A 20,039-nucleotide genomic window follows, 5' to 3' on the forward strand; every position below is an offset into this window, starting at 1 on the left:
ACACTTGAAAAGTATGCAAAATACATGAGGTCATTTGTAAAAAACATACAGAACTGTATGTGGTACCGTCAAGAGTCAGTCTTCGTATACAGAAAGCACTTTCACACAACATATTAGAGAAGAAAAAAAATCGCAGCCTTATTCAGAATGCTGCATGCCTAACTGTCGAGCAGAGTATGAATATACCGTAAAACCCGAGCAAGCGGCCCCCTCCATTTTTCGGGAGATTTGAAATATCCACCAATGACTGAGCAAGCGTCCCCACTACCTCCCGCCATTTTCAATGATTCATTCACTGTTTTTATTCGCCCGACGAGGGCGAAAAACGGCAGTGAATGCATATGTATTCAATAAAGCATTTCAGTGAAACAGCTCTTCCGCCGTCATCTTGAATTTTGCTCTGACCGAGCAAGGGCCCCCCTCCAAATCTTGTCAGATTATCTTTCACCGTGGGGGGGCACTTTCTCGGGATTTTACAGCAATACGGGTTACATTTTTTGGTAAAAAAAGGAAAAAGAAAGGTTAAGCGACCGTAACATTGCAATCACTATTCTTCTTTACACAGTAGTAATGAAAAATGGTACGATAATACAGTGATAGACAGCACATGGCCACGTAATCAACGATGAAGATAGCAAGAGCAAGAATGCGATTCCTAACGTTGCATGGACAACAATAACACTCCACTACCTGTAGGATGTTGTGGAACACAAATGCCACGAAAGAGATCGCAGCCTTGTAGGACATGAATTGATATGTGCACGATGTCTCTGTGATTGTCACTTGTGCAGTGCACCTTTTAATAGGCGCTTTGCTTGCATATGGTAGGTGGCTGCCTCGTAGAAGGTTTCTTTCCATCCGAGAGCCGTTCTTCAGAGATCAAATTCTGAATTACTTGGTAAAAACAATAGTGGAAAGCCCTTTGGTCTCAATTAGTGGCTTTGGCTAGTCAATAGTTTATCAACTCCTGCAACAATTATTGCCTTCTCTGAAGAAAGAGGCGAGAGAATGGTTCGTGCTTATAAAACAGAGAGATCATTGATGTGCGTCAGGAAAGGAGTCCAAGAGTGAAAGCTAGCAAGACTCAGTTTCTCGGATTACAAATTAAAAAAAGATTTTGCATATGTTTGAGGCAGCATTCCAGCAAACAACACCAATCTATGCAATCGTATTCATGCCCTCCTCTAAGGCAAAAAAAAAAAGAAATGTGGGTTTAAGGACAACAGTTCTTGGTTGGAACAAAGCCTTGCAGGGGCAAGTGAGTCACAAAATACCGCAACGAGGCCACTGATTATGAAGTATAGTGCGAAAGACGCAGATAAACTCTGGCTCTTCATAGCATTCGTGTTAAAAAATTTTCCAGCACTTTCATTTTGTGCACTTTTCTAGAACAGGTTATCTTGTTGTCCATTATCTAGTTGATGCAGACTTTCACGGGTGATGTTCTACCCAGGCTCCTATTGAGGTCCCAGGTACGATGCCACATACGCTGAAGTGCTGGTCACCTTCTGTAGCTTTCATATGTTTCTGTAAGTGAAGCAAACAAGCCATTGTGCGCAAGTTTTTCAACATCACCATTCATGTCTCACGTCTTATGAAATTCAGACAGGACAAAGGGTACAAAGGCAGGTTAAAAGTTTATCAATAGTGGCCAAAGAAGTCAAGTCCCAGCCTAGAGCAGAATTGCTGTTGTCATTCTGATATTCTTCACCATCACAACCGCATGAGAATATGAAGACAAGCACCCATTTCAAAATATTGCTTTTAAACTGGGACTCTCTTTGTCTGACCAGCTGTTGATCACCTCTTATGCAGGCATTGTCAGCATATTCTCTAATGTGTTATTCTCTTCCCAGCTTCACATGCATGTGTTATTAATTCGGACTCTGAAATGTACACATGGTACTACTAAGCGATTACATGTCACAACTCCAAGTAACGGACGTTTCATTTAATGACTTCCAGTTCACAGTGTGATTTATGCTGATGATATTTGATGGTAATCAGGCATAATGGCATTATTGCTAAGCGCTCATTAGTGTGCAGAGTTAACAACAAATTCGCCCAGTAATGTCATAGCTACAAAGTCTTACTTTACTGTACTGCCCGCGGGTGTCAAAAAGGTGCGCAAGATGCATAATTTGTCTGGCTGCAACAACATAAGCACACGCATAGTTTTCAGGCTGTAATCTCTGCAAAGCACATGCTGCAGCTTGTGATTACAAGTCATGCTGCCTCAGTTTTCCACTAGCTCACATGTTGTGGATTTAAGATAACCAACTACCATGAAGCTTGCATTCGTACAGCATTGTACGAGATGGCAATCTGAGGCACACAGTTTAGTTGCATCTAATATTTCATATATATGTGTAGCATAAACATCACTTTGAGTGATACACTGGTGCTAAACACACAGCTACTTTACACACAGTAAGTCAGATGAACAGGTGCATACTTATACTCACTAATATTTTTGTAGGCTATGTACTCACTCACATATTCATAGTCACTTTTATGCACACTTAAGGATGCCCACTCATGCTCGTGTCCACTTGCATGTATATACTGATGTCACTAGGACTTGTTGACAGTCACTGAAACGACTGTGATATCACCGTCACGTTCTTTCATTTCATTCATCAGAAACTCAAGTACTCCTGTTGAAACTCTCATACACATGAATTGACCAGACCCCACTCATGTTCATAATCATGTCCACGGGTTTATCACTGTAACTGAGTTGCACTCTTTCTCACACGTCTTAAAAGGCGTGAGTATGAGTATGATGTGAGTGAGTCTGCCAATTTGTGCCAGTTAGGAACTACAGTGGTGCACAAACATTTCAAATATTGGCAAATTAGTAAAACCATGCATAAGCACATACACCCCTCATTCATGGAAGCATGCTTGCAACCACAAAGAGATCTAAGCTTGCACCTGGCAATTCAGATGAGAGATGAGTCACCTCCTTCAGAATGGCAAAAATAACATGTAGGACACAGATACAATAGGCATATGCATATAACCTGCGCTATTGTTAGTGTGTACTTATATACCGGGTGTTTCAGGAAATGTGTCCAAAATCCTCAAAAATAGGGGAAATGCGATATTGGCTCGATGCCTTCAGAATTACTCCTTCTGTAGCAGCAGGTGTCTTAAGATGGCTAAAAACATCATTTGGGACCGTAATCAAGAAAGTTAAATTAAGTAACTTTTTAATTAGTGGAGTTAGGCAGTTATGTTAAATGGGAGAATTGAAGTCCTTCGTGCAAAGAACCCATTGCAGCTTTGAGATTTCGAAAAAGCGGCCTCTAGTAATAATTGTGAAGTAATGAAGTTCAACCAAATTCAGTGGTGAAACTGAAACTGCATACTCAATTCACTCTCTGGAAATGGGTTATTAAATTGAGCGAAATGTCAAATGTGCAAGTGTACTGAAGTTGCAAAGCGGTTGTCAAAAACAGTTCAGTGAGTTCATTAGGGTTTTGCCACATGCCCTGTTTTAGACTGGCCCGGCGGTTTTTTTTTTTTTTTATACAGCGGGCTGCTTGCTGGTCCCTGCCGTCATTGGCCGCTTTTTTTTTTTTTGCCATCGTATCACGATTACTTTTTTTTTTGCATTGTGTATGTGTTGATCCAACAACTACAACTATAAACATTTGTCCTCAATCACCAAAACTGATTTATTTATTTAAATAAAAGTTTTATTTCAAAATGCCTTAGAGGCTTCATTGGGAGCACTGAGTGAAGGGGGCGTTATATATCTACATAAACATACCAAATTGGAAAACAAACAACAATTGCAAAACAATAAACTGAACAGTCCAAGGTGCACAAGAAAATGAACAGCAAGAAAGGCGCAGTCCTCACGTACATAATGGTAATAATTTTTAAAAATGCAACCAAATTACAAAAATATGCTTGCAATACAGTTCTAAAAATTACGGAAATGAGTAACGACCAGGAATGCTCAAAAAAGAAGAGATAAATACATGTCATGGTAGCAATACAGGACGGCGCATGTCCTGCGCCATGCTGATACACTAAATAAAGTTGACAAATACACTACTCGTCAACCACTTTATAACTTATTGTGCCCATAAAAACTCGTACGTAATGAGTAAAAACATAAAAACTGTATTTATATATGTATGTCCTATGCATTGATCGTTTGTGCATATGTTAACATTTGTCTGTATACACGGGATAACCTTTTTTCTTCGGCGATACAGATTTCTTATAAATATGCTTAAACAGTCGCGCACCTGCACACGAACTCTATGTTGAGTGCGGAAATAGTTTGCCGCACCTAAAGCTCCATTGCAATTATTCACAAAAACATTCAAATGATTGACATTGAAATGATTAACAAAAACCCATCAATTATGAGTACATGCGGCTGTTTATATAAAAAAAGTTGTAGGGCGTGGCAATTTATGGCATACCCATATTTTTTTTTTAAATCCCACCCAAAAAAACATGTAATATTAAATATTAAATATTACTCATCGACACTGAAGGCCCCGATCCCAGCGTACCGAAACTAAGCGTGCAGGAAATGCCGCTCTACAAACTTTGAATATAGGCGCGTCGCAGCAGAATCTGGTCAGGAAAAACGGCAAGTCGTCTCAAATACACAAGTGGGCCACTTATATTATTGCATTTTTGCGTTAGGTGTGTGGTGCTTATCTGCGGTTTCACCTGTCTGCGAGAAGAAGCGCCACAGTGGCTACAGCTGCCTCCTTAGTTTTACGCTGCACAGTGGGGGGGGGGAAAAAAGTGGAAATTGCGGTTTTCTTACAGCGCGAAAGAATTAGATAAGCACGAAACATCGCACGAAGGCTCGTCACCAGAGGCGCACTTGACGCTGCTCGCGCGCGCTCATTGGAGCGGCGCATGATGCGATCGATGACCGTGGACCCTGCGTAGCGCTGATGGCGGCGGCAGCGCTCGCTCGCGCGTCCGCCGTACCTTGCATCTCATCGTACGTTGAGCGCAGTTAAAACGACATTCGCCGTAGAGGGCTACACAGCAACCATCGCACAATTCACGCCACTGCACAGAAATCCACGACGGCCGAGGAGCAGCTCAGGCGCCATCACGCTGTGAGGCTGATGAGCACACCGACCCAAAGAACCAGCGCACCGAACTTGCACAGGCAAACTGATTCGCAGCGGTGCATTGGTGAAACGGTGTTCAGCACGTTGACCTTGACAACACATCGTTCATATGAATGGTGATCAACGCATGATAAAGAAAACAAAAATCCCGCCGCCGTGCTGCACTGCTGCCGCCACTGGCTCACAGAGAGATCGAACCGGCCGCGCATCTTCGAAAAGTGCGCCCAAAAAAATGTCGCGGTTTCGTCGCGAGGGCGAAGCAATGAGTGCAGTTGACAGCAACAAATTGCACTGTCAGGCTACAGCAGCTTGACTCCTTTAACGTCCGACTTGGCGTAACGCAACGACACTCAGAACACTGACAACGCTGCCGCAGCAGCGATCGAGCGACGCGACCGACCTCCGCGCTGTCTGACGTTTAAACGCAAACTGCACGGGGCCTGCTCCCTGCTGCTCCTGCTTGGGTGTGGTGAAAATATAGCGCACAAAGTTACGAGCCGCCTGCTGATCCCCCGACATGATAAGGCGCGCGGCCGCGCTCGTTCGTTCGGAGTACGCACGCCGGCACAACGATAGACCGCCCTCCTCCCCCCCTCTTCGCCCATCGGGCCTTTCGCGCGACGAAAGACGGCCGGCGCGCGTTTCCTCCTCTTCGCTTGAACCGCGATGACATCGGCTGGCCTCGCGCCCTTTGCCTCTCACACAGAACCACTGTGTAAGAATATTCAGGAAAAGCGCGCGCGGGGGGGCGACGAACGCGGCCGATCGAAGCAGAGATCAAACGAGCGGGCCCATTTCCGTCGATCGGAGGGTGCATGCGATAACATCACCCCGCTCGGGAGGCCTGCCGTCGAAGCAGACAGGAAACGACCCGCCCGTCTTTAACGAGCATGAAAAAAACGCGAGAGGGGGGGGGGGGGGGGGCACTGTCTCGACAGCCATCACAGCAGGCGGCTCGTATACCTTTTTTTTTTTTTTGAAAAAACTAAGAGCGCACGGGAAACACGGACGACAAAAAGTCACACACATGCACACACGTAGGCGCCTACGTGTGTGCATATATGTGTGACCTTTTGTCGTCCGTGTTTTCCGTGCGCTCTTAGTTTTTCAAGATGGACTACCGACTAGGAGTTACTGTCTGGTAGCATATACAGTAACTCTACTACCGACGTGCCCAAACTACCGCATTGTGCTGCGCTCTCAACGCGAAGTGACTATGCGGAGAGCATCTCTCCCTGGAGCGGCCGTATTCTCTTACACCAGCGTTTTGTAGTTACGCGAGATCGGATACAAAACAGTTAGCTGGCAGCCTCACTTCGTATAACACTACAATTTGTTGCTATATTCGCATTCATTGCTTCGCCCTTGCGGTGAAACTGACTTTTTTCGGTCTGCTGCTAAAAAGAATCACGAACGTTGACAGAAGTTATTGCTACGGCAGTAACGAAAATAACAATGAAATAAACTGTCAATACGACTCTTAACGGAGCAATAATTTGCACCACAGTCAACTCGCAGACTAGGAGGAATAAGAAGTTTTATCCAGAAAAAAATAAATTAAGGCAGTTATGGTCGGGCCCTCAGTCCATTTCTACGCTAGCACTCGTTTTATTTTTCCGCATAAGAGCCACCCTTTTGCCCATAAAGTGACATCGCCTTCATGAAGAGCTGCCCCTACCTTTCAGATTTTTCACCCCACATGCTAGCTTTATGAGGCCTACATGAAACTGTATCGGCGCGCTCCCCATAGGTTTTGCGGTCGGCGCTCTACAAAAACACCTCGCGGAAGCCCTCCAGGGCATTTCTGTCAGTACTTTCGAAATGAACTGTGTTCTTTACTGTCAAAATAATAATTTTCGACGAACTGAAAGCACAAGATAGTGTACAGTCGCTGTCTCTTTGCAGAAAACCGAGCACCCGCTTCACGCTGTCACCGCGTTGGAGACCCCCTGAACCGGCTTCTTGCGTGGAAGGTAGTCACTCGCTGAGTGCAAACTATGTGAAATATCTCGTTAGACTGCCTGTATAACCAAACGGAGCATAACAGAAAGAAGCCTCAAGCTAGCGATCGCACGGGTTCGCGACGACTGACGGTGCCTCTGCATGTATGAGCGTATGAGCGTCTGCATGTATATATGTTCGTACTGATGGTTTCGCTTTTGCTACGAGCGCGTTTTGGCACCGCGCTGTGAACTTTAGGCCGCAAAACATCAGAATTTGTGAGTAAACAAACAACTACTGTTGCACGGACGCTATCAGAGCAGTTCAAAAACAATTTCCTTACAACTGCGGCTTCGGTGCGCATGGCAACTTTGTGATCTGCCGTCCCGACGATTCAGTGTTTTTCTTTTCTTTTTCGGTCTAAATTCGGGTACGTTTCAATGTCATTTGACAAGTTGTCTCGCACTGCATATTGATCGGTCTTCTCAGCGGGCAAATGCCGCTGCTTCTGTTTCTTTATTCAGCGCATTCGTTTCGTTTGGTGCTCACACAAAACGTGAGCAAATGCGACGCCTTTTTTTAATGCTCCTTAATTATCGTTCCGTTTGCATTCCAGTGAACTTGCCGCTCTCTGTCATCAACGAATTCATAGACCAAAGCTTCACCACTTCGAGATTGCTGGTGGAAGGAGAACCAGTCTACGAGACCGAGCATGCATGTAGTAGCATGCGACGCCTAGGAAAAGAAAGAAAATACAGTAACGTTTGCCGGACTTGTTCTGCAAACGTCGGCTGTGAACTAGGACCCACATGAACTTGAAATAGCGGTGAATAAAATAGAAGGTATTGCAGCTACCAGCAGCCACAAAACAGGATAGTAATTATTTGGCGTGTACCCCAGCAATTTTGGCAGCAGTGTCGTGTCTAACGCCAACAGGGTGGCATATTTCCCACGTAAATAAATGAGGCTCCAAGAAAATACATGGGGTTGGCCGGTAGGCCGATCACGGAGGCAATGCAAAATTTATGTAGCTTATGAAACAATGCATGCCTCATCAAATGGGAAGGTTGCCCGTCGGCGTCCCGCGTCGGTGATGCAAAAAATAATCATTACGTGATGGTGCCACCATATGACGTCACCATGACGTCACAGATCGCCAAAATATGTAGCGTCATTATGACGTAACGTGACGTCACATGATGACGTATTCACACGTCATGGTCGATTTGCATTGCCTCCGTGATCGGTCACGGAGGCCGTGCAAAACCGCGTTAGGTGCAGAACGCTTTTGGAGGGGGGCACGGGAGAATCAGTACAACGACTGACAAGAAGAAGATGGCTTTCGCCTTCTAGTCATCTTTAACGAATGCATAAGGGACCCTGCGCGTTTTTTTATTCAACGTATCTAAACAATGGCCCCGCCACGGTGGTCTAGTGGTTATGGCGCTCGACTGCTGACCCGAAGGTCGCGGGATCGAATCCCGGCTGCGGCGGCTGCATTTTCGATGGAGGCGAAAATGTTTGAGGCCCGTGTACTTAGATTTAGGTGCACGTTAAAGAACCCCAGGTAGTCGAAATTTCCGGAGCCCTCCACTACGGCGTCTCTCATAATCATATCGTGGTTTCTGGACGTTAAACCCCAGATATTATTATATTATTATCTAAACAATGACTTGCGCATCTGCAGCCGATTTTGTGGACTCTGAGCACGGGGCCGAAGATCAAGAGGTCGCATTGGAGGGTTCTGAGATGGCATCGCACGTGGTAAAAGGTAGCGCTTTTACCATCCTGTGGCAGATAAGTATCATTTGCCGGCGGGAAGCGCGCGCGAGTCATCGTCTCAGTGCGCGCTTTCTGCTACTCACCGAACATCGCAGGCCCGACGCAGTAACAAAAGTCTTCGTCGCGGAAGTGCTTGTTGCACACAAGACTCGTAGCGGATGGCTACTTGCCGGTTCTTAGCTTTACAACCCATGCTTCAAGCTGTTTCTTGTCCCGCGGTTACCAGTGCAGGCTGACACTGGGCTCCTTTGCGTAAGCGCGGCACTGCGGCACCGAGCGGTAGAGCCCCATGTTCGTCGCCTTCGGAGGCAGCCACTCTATTACAATGGTTTCAATTGAGTAGAAAATGAGAGAAAACTTCCGAATTTGAACAGACCGCAGCGCATGTGGGACTCGAAACTCGTTTTCAAAGCACGCGGCAGTGCTTTCCACAAGCAGCCGACGCGGCCGCTGGGACCACGTGATCCTGCCAAGCACGTCACGCCGACGGTAGCGCCGGCGTTTCCAGTGGTGGGCCTCGAGGCCAATAGCAACACGGTTTTGTGAGGTGGCTTCGTCGCCAAAACCCGGGACCCAACGAAGCGGTGCTGGCGACTTCTGCCTCCCCAACGCTTTCGTTCGTAGTGGCGTGTAACTCTCAGAAGGCGAAGGAAATTCGTTATTTCAGATTAAAATGAAAAGTATGCCAGGCTTGAGGATTCGCTAACATGAAAACACCTCGTGCAGGGTGTGAATGTCGTGAACGCGAATCGATCGGGCTGCACCCAAAGCCCACCCAAGTTCAAAGGTGCGGAGACACAGTAGAGAACTAAAAAATACAGGACACATGACCTCGAGCGCTCGACGTCGTATGTCCTACATTTTTAACAGCGAAGCTGTAAAGCTGGCAGTGAGACGTCCGTTAACAAAAGAACCTTCATCATTATGCCTATATGGCTAGGTAGCGCACTTTCGACGGGGACAAAAGAAACAGAAAGGACACGACACTCGCTACACTCGTTGCGCTACACTTCTGTTGCGCCCTCATTCTTGCTCCTATTTTCCGTTTTAAGCGAGTGTTGATTTCTTGTTGAAACGTCTTGCAATAACCCGAGATTGTGCATGGTTTTTTATAGTGTACATGCTGCTCGTGTTTCGTTAACTTTTGGTTTTTGTATCGCTTGAGTGTGCGCAGATAGTTTGGTCCTAGATAAGAATACATTGACTGTCGGTTTATCTTCACACGTGCATAACTTATCCTTTCACAGGAGTGTGCAAAATTTTGTCTTTAATCAGGTGATATTGAGGGTTGGTTCATTTCTGTGTCACTCGGGGGTGCTTGGGTGCATATATATTGAAGTATTTTTCCTGAAATAAATTCAGTTGCGAGTGTAGCGAGTGTCGTGTCCTTTCTGTTTCTTTTGTCCCCGTCGAAAGTGCGCTACCTAGCCATATAGGCATAATGATCAGTCACCAACTAGCCCAGCTCTCAACCTTATTGAAAAGAACCTTGCTGCTCTGTTGCCATAGCAACCGCCGCAGCTGTGCGCCAACTATGCTAAAACTATAGCCAAGACGCCGCCGCGCCGAGGAGCAGCCGCCTCGGCCGCGATTATGCTTTCCGCATTTGGGAGCCAATATGGCTCGATCGAAGAATTAGGTGCGTACAGCCCAAGAAGACGCCGCGCATCGCGAAGCTCGGCGTGCCGCGAGCCAACAGTATGCGTAAACGACGAATGGACCCAGAGTACGTTCGGCGAGAACGTGAAGTGCATACCGCGAGGAAGCGGGCCAAACTATCGAAGTCTGCCTGGAGTGACCCGAGCCGAGTACGAGCAGAGATAGACCCGTGCTACTACCAATGGAGCCACGGCCAGGTTTACTCATGAGTTTCTGGAACTGGAGTTTAGGCATTCTTGTAGAATCTGCGACAGGCTTTGGATTTTACTCTACCCTGTCTGCGCTAAGCTCGGTTCGGTGTAACAAGAAGCAGCAGCCAAGTTTAAACCTAGCTATAAACAAAGCAAAACCTAGCCGCAGCCAGTATATAAGGCCCTCGGATCGACCGCTGTTGCTGTTGGTTTGCGCGGCAGTGGAAACTTCGTCATTTTTGTTTTTCGTACTCTCTCTCTCTAATGAAACACCAACTAGCCCGTAGCTCTCCTCAGTACGTGGACTGGAAAAACCTCGCCGAGCGATGACGTCACGGCGCGTCACGCCGGCAGCGTAATTTTGCTTCCTCGAGGGATCGCGCACGCGAGAAAGAAAACGAAGGAGTGCGAGGAGGAAACCGGCACCGGCGGACGGCTGTTCCACCGCCGGACTGCACCCCCAGGAACGTTCAGCAGACCGGTTTCCTCCTCGCACTCCTCCGTTTGCGAGGAGGAAACCGCTCTGATGGACGGCTCGGAAGGGAGATGTGTGTGGCAGTTTATTTTTCTTTTTTTCTTCTTTTTTCAGGGGGGGGGGGGGTAGGAGGCGCACGCGCTCGCCGCCGGCTCCCTGTCCGACCGAGTTTGACTGGTTTGGCGCGAGTGATTCCGAAAGCACTACTCATGAGGCTGCGTGAGTCCTGTTAGCTTTTCAGCGTAGTGCGAATCTGCGTGTCGACGATGAGCAGTACTGTTGATGTTCAAGAGCCTATTCTCAGAAGGCATTTGCAGGACTTAAAGGGGTACTGACACCTTTTTTCAAGGGCGAGTTTACTCTGCCATACATATCTCCTATATGCAGAGACGGCTCTAAGCAAGTGTGAAGCTCAGCAAATGTTGATAGGATATTTTAATTTGATATTAAAGTCAATTTTTGGATGGCGCACCTACTGACATCGACACTAGCTTGACGTCAGGCTACAGTACAAATTCTGGTGACTTCTCGCAGCAGTATGGCTTGTTGTGATGACGTTAGGTACCGAAACTTCCAAGATGGCCGCTTGTACGTCATCAAAACTTCCAAAATGGCTGCTCGTGCGTGGAAACGTCACTCCATATTGTGCGAGCACGTGACGAGAAGCTCATACCGTGTTGCGACGTCAAGGTACAGTAGGAAGCGAAACTAGCTTTTAAAAACATACTGTAATTACTTTTTCAGGGCGCACTCGCGCTTAGCGCTACCTTTTCTAGGCACTTGAGGGTTTGACCTTTCATTTGACTCAAGAAAACGACAACTGAAAATATTCGTGTCAGTACCCCTTTAAAGCATTAAGATGGCATTTGGTCTGGATACCTAAAATCGGAAAGGTTATTCACGTGTGTCAGGTACTAAAGTGCTCGTGAGATAAAGATCAGGCTGTGCTTAGAGTATCTGTTACTTTCGTGTGGGGGTATCAATGGGAACCAAGTCGCAGGGATAATTTGTTTCTCCCTTGAGTATCTGCTGGGATAATACATTTGTTTGCCTATGCCTCGGTTTGTAGTAGGCGCGTTGCTTATAAATGTACCGTGCTTGTTATCAGCCAAGCCATTTTAAAAATACGGCTTTATTGCTAAATTCGAGGCTCTAACTTACTAATGTTTGAAGTTTGAAAAACAGCGCATAGACGAAAACGTGCTCTATTTACGGAAAAAGACGTAATTCCATTCCCATTCCATTCCTCCAAGCGTTGTCCCCATGCCATTCCCATTCCATTACAGGGTCGCGGCGAAAATGCGGAATGATTCCGGATTCATTCCAATTCCGGAGTGGCAACTCCGCAACACTGGTAGATATTAAGCTAGAGGAGGCAGGCCCAACAACCTAATCTCAAATGACATATGCTTACTTCTCACCCTAGCAAAAATTCCCAATAAAAAACCAATAGCCTATTGGGTTATTGACACCTATTGGTCTATTGGTTCTTTAGGTCTATTGGAACTGTATTTGGCTATTGGTCTATTGGTTCTATATCAGCCTACTGGACCTATATTGGTGTATTGGTTCTCTATTAGCCAATTGGAATTATATTGGCCTATTGGTTCTGTATTTGCCTGCTGGCATTGTATTAGTTTTGTATTTGCCCACTTCTCAGCCCCATTATATTTAGTCTTGAGCAAGTGTTTTATGGGTGTCTTGTCGTCATGCAGAAGGCCCACACTGTGGCAGCGCCCCTGCAATGATAATCACAGTGGATGAATGAGACATATGTTCAAATATATTCTCATAATCAAAACTACAAGTGCTTCTTCTGGCCCTTGATGATGTGGCGATCTTGCGGGCCTCATCCGCACTCGAGGAAGTGCCTGAAAGATTCTGTAAATAAACAGAGCCATGAAATCAGAAAACAGTAACACATGTTTAATTAAAGTTTACCTTCAAAGCAATGTATAGAAAGTAGACGGCACAGTGAGAAATTATCTAGACCTTAATTCACTGCACATGTTCACAATGTTGCAGGAGCTGAACTATAGCAAAAAACTGAGTGAAATATTACACACCCAAATGTGGCTTATTGCGTGGAAGAAAACAGTATATCGGCAAAATTTTGCGGCAAAAAAGGAAGGAAAAGGGGCAAAATTTTTTTAAAAATTAAGCAGCACCTTATCCCGTTTACACGCTTGCGTCCTGTGTTTTTTGAGCTGTACCCAAGAATGAACTGCAAACTCGTCCTTAAATTACAGCAAACTCAATAATCACTTACTATCTGTGACGTGCTCTTTTTCACGGTGGTGGTGCGACTATCATACTAGAGCATGCCACTAAATCTCAACTTAAAGATGGCATGAAATAAATTAAGCTAGGGTAGATTCACGATGAGGCAACGGTAATATGTAAGACAGTAGTAAAGGCAGCCTAGATTCCATATCGTTGCAAGCCCAACACAGCAGTCAGGCTGCAATGAGTTGGATATAACACACGTGCTGCATGTTACGTGCTTATGCAATTAAGCCAACAACATTAATAAACCCACTCCTGCGATAGCCATAATGGGGCTGCAGTATGTAAAAATAAAAAATATGAAATAAAAAATCGCACCAGTGCAGTACATATGCTATGCACATTTTGTATAATGAATTATCATGTGGCCTTCTGTGGTTCTTGTGACATTATGTCGAACAAGTATGATAAGCCGATTGGCGCGCACTACAACACACAACCAGCATCGACTAGAGCGTTTTACTATGAGGCGATAAACGCGTTTTCGGCTTAACACGCACGTTGTAAATACTTACAAAGGGCTTGCGAGACTCCAACTACACTCACGAGCAGGGCGCCTGTCCTTTACCTCTAATCTATGCTACGTTTTTTTTGTGCATACTGACAAACACAAAAACAAACTGCAATAATATATGCGCTCAATCATTCAACTTCTGAGAGCGTGTGGACTTGCAATCGAGGCGTTGCTGGTCTCGCTGTCATCAAATACCGGAGACAAAGGACGAGGGACTTGTTTTCCCGACCTTTCAGCTTCGTCCCAAGTTTGAATACAAAAAAAAGGTGATATCAAATAAATACTAAATAGGAGTAACTACCATGCCCACTCAACTCACCAAACAATCGGAGCACATGGGCCTTGTTGCTCGTCTTGCCATTATTCTTGGTGCCACTTTGTAGAGTCGAAATCGGTCGAAATCCAAGACATTTATGGCTCAGAACGTCTCCATCTGGTGCACGCTGAACACAGTCTTCACGTTATCGTCGCGGAAGCACACTAAAGCAAACATCGTGTAAGCAGGCTTACGTGAAGCATCGAGATCACACAAAGCGCGCGCTATGGCGACAGACACAACGTTTTGGCTTAGCTTGGCCGCAGGCTGGGCTTGTCTTCGTATCGGCCGAGCGCGGATGGCGCGCCAAACGCACGGTCGGTCGCGTTTGCAGATCCACAATTCTTTCTCCTGTATCTTTACAGCACTACTTATATTGCTTAGCATAAATAGTTATAAACTTTACATATTATCCAAAGCTTATCTTAAAGCTTAGCACATGACGTGTAAAAAAAAATGTTCACACATGCAGCGTCGCCACGCCGCGCACCGTCTCACTTTTTTTTTTTTGTTCGTCACCTGGCTGGTTCTATGCCGGTTGTGATCTCATGGCGGTTTCTTTATTATTATTCTGTGGTGTCTGTGTTGTCGATTCCTTCGCAAGTTCTTCTTTAGCGTGTTTTACTATAGACGAGTTGCATAAATACCAGCAACACTGTAAAAAGCCCCAAAGTGTACAGGCAACACTGGACGGAGCCGCCATTGTGCATGAAAACAAATAAAAAACACGCAAGAATGCGGCGCTCGCGCGAGTGAAAAGAAGTATGAACGTGAGATAAACGTTTCACTTGGATGTGAACGTTTTATGTGATCCAGGTGGTATGCATGTCCAGCCAAACGCACCGGAGTGCTCATGCACAATGGCGGCCATTGGCTGCTTCCTGCACATATGTACAGATGGCGCTGTTTTTTGCAACTCGTCTATAGTGCCCGTTTACCGCACGGCATGTACGGAGACACCGTACCGCCGTGGGTTGCTAACTGCACACGGTGTCTCACGGTGTGCAGTTAGCTCAATCGGGATCAGACTTATCAAAAGTGAATTGATCCCGTCTGCAGCTTGCGTATAATATAGCCAATCATGATCAAGAAATTTGATCGAGATCGGGTCCGACGCGCTCAATCAGTCTTAAGATGTTATAACCAGCTACCAATAGGCGGTAGCTGTTTGAACAATAAAACTCCTGTTGGCCTTATACATCTTCTGTTAGTACATTAAGAAACCAATAGGAGTACTTATTTGACCAATACAACTCCTATTGGCCCAATAAGTCACCGATAGGCACCACCGATTTGACCAATACAACTCCTATTGGTCCAATAAGACACCAAAAGGCAGCCCCTATTTGACCAATACAACTTCTATTGGTCTAATAAGACACCAATAGGTGGTGGCTGTTGGTGTCTATTGGTACCCATAGAAGTCTTATACAACCAATACAGCTCCAATAGATGTCCTATAGAACCAATAGTGATTTCCTATTGGACCAATAGGAAATCCTATTGGCATTTTTGCTAGGGCATGCGTTAATGGCTGGTAGCCTTCAAATTCATTAGGCTACAGTCTACAGATACAAATCCGAGTATATATGAAATGCACGTACGTAATGCTGATAAATTGAGACTCATTTCCTGTTCAGCATTTCAGCTGGTTGGTTAGCTTTGGAAATTATCAATAATTGCGAAATCTACAAACACTGCTACGATGAACACCAGTGGTTGCATATTCTACACGAGCGCGTATTATCAAGCACAGAATATAATTGTGAGAAGTACAGGCATCATATAATCGGCCCTCTACAGGATGGATACATAACCTCAAGATCCTGAGCCGACCATGCAAAAGGAAAGACAAAAAAGCCTAGCGGCAGTTCCAGGAGTTCATTCCGGGTGGGAAGGTTGTCTGACTCCTCTTTACATATGTTCTTGCGGATGCTTGTATGACTTCCAGAATGGGCAGCAGCCGCGCACGCACATGCGCGCACACACGCACACAAATAGCTTCGCCTAGGAACGGGCCTTCCCCCCTTATGATGGTGTGTAAAACACACACACACACACCAGAAAAGACGCAGTACCAGGGTAATAAGTGGTTGCAACGTCTGACCCGGGACGAATTAAGAGCCGCTTTAAACACACTTACATGTATCATTAATTCCTTATTTGCCCCGTTTCTCGCAGCTGCGTACGCGAAGTAGTAGCTGAATCAGAGAAGCGAGTTGGACTAGTTGGTGCGTATTAACTGCGGACATATCTACTAGCGCGAAAAACACAAAGGACGAGGTAAAGACGGCAGATTAGCGCTGCGTCCTGTCTGCCGTGTTTACCTCGTCCTTTGTGCGTTTTTCGCGCTAGATATGTCCGTATATAGTTAGTAGAAACTCTAGACGCGCGGGTACGCCGACAACGCAGACACGAAGTGTGGCCAAACGGCACTGCCCGCGCTACATTGGACGACTGTACTGACTGTACTACCCGCGCCCGCGTAATGCGCGCATCAAACCAAACAGAAAAAAAAGAGACAGAGAAAAAGAAACGTTACTAGAACAAACTCAGTTTCAAAGCTCCGTATCTCCGCCAGCGGAGGAGGGTGGTCCGAACGGCGGTCGCGAGAACTAGCGGCGCTGCAGTTCCGTCTTGCGCCACTATCGGCGCGTCGTCTGCTGCCACGGCATAACGCTGCGGTCCGCCGCGCGCGGCAACTTTCTTATTGTACTAGTTAGGTGGATACTTAATTGGATATGCATAAGGTCGTCTGTATGCATTGGCCCGCGTGCGTTGTTCATTGATTGGCTAAGAATCGATGTTCGGTCTATATTGCCACGCCCACTTGTTTTATTTTGATGTATTCGGGTTTGACCAGCAAGGACGGTTATCAACGCTCGACGCTGTCCGCGAAGCAGTGTTCGAGAAGCTTCGCGATTGTAGTAGATCGTTTTGGTAGGATTGCGCGCCGCACACGAATGTTCCAGCTTTGTCGAGAGATAACGACGCCACCAGCGATATCGCTGGAAAGTTCGACAGCGCCTGTATAAAAGCCGACGCGCTTGACCGCTTGTCAGTTGATCGACGCTCTGTTCGCCGCTATCAGTGTATTGCTGTAGTTTGACTTTCAGTTTCCGGGCCACAAGTTCGGCCAAATAAAGAGTTTCATCTCGGACCTGCAGCTGACTGCTGCCTTCGTCGTCACGACCCTGTAACAATATTTGAGCTGTCTACTTTGCGCTTAACTTCCACGCATAGAAGTTTCTAAGCGAATGAGGGTTTTCAGCGTAATTTTTATAACTACCACCACAATTTTAGCCGCTGCCGTCTTATCTAGACCAGGAACAACCCAACACGTTTGTAAAAGCCTTTATAGTGTACAAAGAAGCGTACTTACTCGAGATACAAAAACGTTCTAGAAAAACAGTTCTCATGTTGCCTACAATTTATTGAAAAATACTTTCTCGAAAAACATCACCAATTCTTTGCAATGTTTACAAGACAAGTTTTCGCGACGGTTAAAGGGATACTGACCCAAAATCGGAAAATTTTACGAGAACTCGGTAAATGAAATCACAGTGTGCGCTTATATCGAATAGATGTCGTCTCTGAGCAATGTTTTCAGGGGATAGTTGTATTTTCGGTGTCTCATCTTTCTACGTCGCATCCTTCTACGGTGCCTTAAACAATTCGAACAGATCGGCCGTGATGTGAGCACCGAGCAGTTAGTTATTCGCGCGTACTCTGTCGCTAGAAGAGTCGTGAGTATTCAACTTCAGTTTTTCAACTTCACCGAGCAGATGTTTCATGCCCGCAGCACTTCTTACACTGTACGACAGCCGTTTGCGTTTCGTGCTGTAGCCGTTCACTACGCAGTTAAACTGCTCGTCAACTACAATTATCTTTTGCACAAGTAATTAAGTCTCCGTTTTCGAAGCAAAGTGTGGGATTGGCCTAGTTGGTATTTCATTATTAAACTGCTCAGCGCAAAAAATTTGACACGGTACACATAGAAAAGACTAGGACCAGCGCTGGTCCTCGTCTTTTCTATGTGTACCGTGTAAAATTTTTGCGCTGAGCAGCCCGTTCCCGAGCCGGCGAGTGTAAAATATTCGGCACATCTTGTTCGATAGCTCGTCGTAAAATCTCTCGAAAATCCACTGCTTTGAAGGCATAGCGACAGCTGACAACTGATCGAATGTCAGTGTGATGCAACTCTAAGTCTCGGTAGCGTATATAGGTAATCGCCTGCCTTTCGTTTTGCTGTTCTATTTCTGGCGGCTCCTCCAAACTGGGCACTGGGCTTTCGCGGGACGCCGTGCGTTTTGGGGGGGATTTGCGCCTAAACCCCGAACATTTTGGCTTTGAAATGTGGGGTGGAAGTGCTGGGAACAAGCGCGGCACGGCACCGGGCGCGAGTTCCCACTTTTCACGTGGGATCAAAACAATTCTAACGACACGACGATAGTGCTTTACAATGTCGTCACTCTCGAAATGAACGTCACAGACCTTGCATTTCGCAGTAAGCTTTCTATCTTTGTCATGCGAAGCTTGAATGGCGTGGGGTCTTTTGGAGATCCGAAAGCGGAGTCGTTGCGGTAGCCGCTCTTGCTGCCTGGCGCAAAGCAAGGCGGCATACCGCACTGAGAATCTGTTCGCCCTCGTTACACTTCGTACATCATGCACGTGTCTTCGTACAAGACGCTATAAGCCTGGTCAAGAACAGTCGCAAAAATGATGAGCTAACAAAGCGCAGACGACGCTGTAACCCACGTGCGCTCGTACATCGGCGGCGCCGATCACAACAAGCGCCAGCCGCTGGAGCTAGACGTGACTGCAGCGCCACTAGTTCTCACGACCGCCACGCGGACCGCCTCTCCGGCGGAGCTTTTAAACTGAGTTTGTTCTAGTAACGTTGACTAAGAAACTGCCTCGCACGTGACAAATGACGTCGCGGAGCAGAAGCCCCGCCCTAGACGGGCGAGTTGTGAAAACAACGTCGCGTTTGTTTCCTCGAGATTTCGCGCACGCGAGGAGGAAACCGGCACCGGTGGACGGCTGTTCCACCGCTGGACTGCACCCCCGGGAACGTTCGCGACTGTTGCGACCTCTTGCATAGCCCTCTGTTGCCCACGCGCACACAGCCCACGTTGTACATCGTTAAGTATCGTACCCTGTCGTACTGGTCGTACCAAACGAACGCGCGCGACGCTACAGACTGTCAAGTTATGGCGTGCAGCCAAAAAACTTTCGCGTCCGAGTTAGATGCTGCAGCCTCCAACGAGGACGTCGATGTGCTTCGCGTTGCCCTCGGCACGGACGGAGATGCTTACGCATGGCTCACCGAGTACAGCGAAGCGACGAAAACGTCTTGGATTGTCGATTGGGAAATCGCCGACCCGAAAAGGTACGCCACAAGACGAAATCTTATTTGGGACTGACATCCAGGCTCTTGAGCAGAATTGTTTTCGTTACGCGTGCACCCATCTTTCAATACTGGAGGGAGTCGCGCGAGTCGCAGTTCAGGTTTGTGCATTTGCGACTGAAATGCCGTAGGCACGATTAGAGCCCTGCACGGGCCCGGGCCGGCCCGAAAGCCCGGGCCGGGCCGGGTAAGGGGTTGTTGGATCGGGCCCGGCCCGGGCCGGGCTCGGGCCCGTGATCTTCAGGGTCGGGCTCGGGCCTGAGCCAGGCCCGTATTAGGCCCGAGTCTCATACGTATATGTATAATTGCGTGTGTACGTTGTGTGGCTTTGTTTTTGTTGTTTTG

The 20,039-nt window shown here is 46.7% G+C and overlaps 1 protein-coding gene across 2 annotated transcripts in view; it reads left to right on the forward strand.

Moving 5' to 3' along the window:
- Positions 1-20,039, forward strand: part of LOC119372024 (ion-translocating oxidoreductase complex subunit C) — a 57,690-nt gene that overhangs the window by 17,388 nt on the left and 20,263 nt on the right. Inside the window, exon 1 of one of the 2 annotated variants that reach the window (XM_037642465.2) lies at positions 19,379-19,676. The exons of the other annotated variant lie outside the window; for it this stretch is intronic. Within the exon in view, the coding sequence (XP_037498393.1) occupies positions 19,498-19,676 (179 nt within the window). The 5' untranslated portion in view covers positions 19,379-19,497. Of the gene's footprint in view, positions 1-19,378; positions 19,677-20,039 lie in introns of those variants that run through there. 2 annotated transcript variants of the gene reach the window in all.

This window comes from Rhipicephalus sanguineus, chromosome 10 (genome assembly GCF_013339695.2).
Source record: "Rhipicephalus sanguineus isolate Rsan-2018 chromosome 10, BIME_Rsan_1.4, whole genome shotgun sequence".
Classification (NCBI taxonomy): Eukaryota; Metazoa; Arthropoda; class Arachnida; order Ixodida; family Ixodidae; genus Rhipicephalus; species Rhipicephalus sanguineus.